This window comes from Carlito syrichta, unplaced genomic scaffold (genome assembly GCF_000164805.1).
Source record: "Carlito syrichta isolate Samal-C Ts95f unplaced genomic scaffold, Tarsius_syrichta-2.0.1 Scaffold305136, whole genome shotgun sequence".
NCBI lineage: Eukaryota > Metazoa > Chordata > Mammalia > Primates > Tarsiidae > Carlito > Carlito syrichta.
This window is the reverse complement of record NW_007249232.1, coordinates 673,572-675,581: the sequence shown is the minus strand read 5'-3', so window position 1 is coordinate 675,581 and position 2,010 is coordinate 673,572. Positions and strand designations below refer to the sequence as shown.

Below are 2,010 nucleotides of genomic sequence, written 5' to 3'. Positions count from 1 at the left end.
CCATTGTGCGCATTTGACTGGGTCTCAACTTTACCGCTATGACAGCAAAACAAAAAAAGATGACACACGAGACAAAAAGTCATCCCCGGGGTCCTCTGCGGTCCTCCCGGGTCAGCGGGCGACCTCGGCGCGGCAGGACACCCCCACCGCGCCGTCCAGGTCTGCAACCCGATGCCCCGCCCGCGCCGGCGGCCGCTAGTTGCAGTTTCGATTTTCCCTCTAGTTGTTCAACTTCCTCGGCGGCTCCGCCTCTCCTGTTTCGTTTCCTCGGAAAGTCCCTGCCTTCCCGGCTGGCCTCGACCTCCTCTTTCTCTGGAGAGGCTTCGAAGGGCGCGGGGCGCAGCGGGGCCTTCGCGGGGAGCCGGGGCCGGCATGACCACCGAGCAGCGGCGGAACCTGCAAGCCTTCGGCGACTATGTCAGGAAGATCCTGGATCCCACCTACATCCTGAGCTACATGACCTCCTGGTTTAGGGAGGGTGAGTGATCCGCAGCGCCGCGCGCTCGCCCAGTGGGGCCGGAAAATAATAGAGGGCTTGTTTTCCCTCTGCTTTTAAACGTGTGGCAAGATCTCCGCGGCGCTTTAGACCTAGAGGTTGTCAGTTTGAGGAGCCCTTGGAGGCCTAGATGGGGAAACTGAATTCCAGCGCGGTGTAGTGTCTTGCTTAGGGGTGCACATTTACGGGTATTTAGGTTCAAGGCCGGAGGAGACGTGGCCTGTTTCATTTATTTTCAGTAATACTTAAGACTGCTGTGTGCTTGGCTTTGAACTAGCATCAGAGATTGAGAAATAAATTGAGAAACTCTTTCTTAATGTGCTTTACAGCCCAAGGTGTTGAGATGAGGGCACAAAGGACAAATACTTATAGTACCACGTATAAAATGCTGCTCGAACTCAGACGAATTGGATGCTCACTCTGCCGGGTCTTATTTGCACTTCCGAATACTGTAACTAGAAACTTGAGAGGAGCAAGACTTCCCCAGCTGAATAGTTTTAGGCTTTAGTACTGGTGTTTCCACTTGGCTTTTGGGACAGTGATCGTGGATAATGGTCATCTTGTAAATGTGTATCGAATTACTTTGTGCTAGGGATGAGCAGAGGTTTTTGTGGAAGAGGAGAAAGGGAGGTGGTGTTTGGAAGGCGTCAGAGGAGAGGGGGATGACATTTCCTTTTCGGTTTCCACGTACCTGTCTTTCCTGATGTTCCCACAGATTTTGGATACTGCCTTAAAACAGGCAGGTAATGTGGTTGCTAATTGCGCTGCAAAAACAAATTACAGGTTGTGGAGTGAGGAGTTAAAGGGTACCATCAACACAAGTGGACCTCCACTTTCTAGTTGTGTCCAGAGAGAAGTAACAAAGTGGCATCCCAATGACCAGAGTAGCTTGGGCCCCTGAAGAATTAAGTCATGTCTTTTAGAAATGCTCGGATTAAACACTCACTGGTGTGAATCCCATTTTTGTCATGTCCTCATGAATTGATTCAATAAACCTTGATTGAATAAAATAAGCTACTCATGTGTCAGGCATGTGTTAATGTTGGAGTTTATTTTCTAAGCACCTGTTATCTAATAGGGAACAAGCATCATGTTAGGAGCCGAGGAATCAGTGGTGAGCACAATAGAAACGGTTCCTGCCGTAATAGTGATTCGAGTGCCTACATGAAGGCAGATAACTAAATAGATAGTAAATAATAAAGTGCTGTCTCCTTTGATGGATCACCATAGGGTGCTGTGGAAGGACATTGCTGGGATATCTACCTAGTTCAAAGAGCACAGGCTAGGCTTCTCAAAAAACTGACAATTGAACTGAGGTCTAAAGTAGGAGAGATAAGTAAGGAGATAAGAAATTGCACTTAGAGGGCTCCTCATGTGCAAAGGTCCAAGGTGAGGGGTAAACCAGAGTGTTCCAGGTATCCAGAGACTATTAGACTATTAGTATGGTGGCAGTGGAGAGGGAGGGTGGGGAAGAGAGAGAGAGAGAGAGAGAGAAGAGAGAGGGAGGGAGGGAG

The 2,010-nt window shown here is 49.2% G+C and overlaps 1 protein-coding gene across 1 annotated transcript in view; it reads left to right on the top strand.

Moving 5' to 3' along the window:
* The first annotated feature begins 371 nt into the window (after positions 1-371).
* DDX58 (DExD/H-box helicase 58) overlaps positions 372-2,010 on the top strand; it is a 64,398-nt gene continuing 62,759 nt past the window's right edge. Inside the window, exon 1 of the mRNA XM_008061181.2 lies at positions 372-478. Coding sequence (XP_008059372.1) covers positions 373-478 — 106 coding nt within the window. The 5' untranslated portion in view covers position 372. The remainder of the gene's footprint in view (positions 479-2,010) is intronic.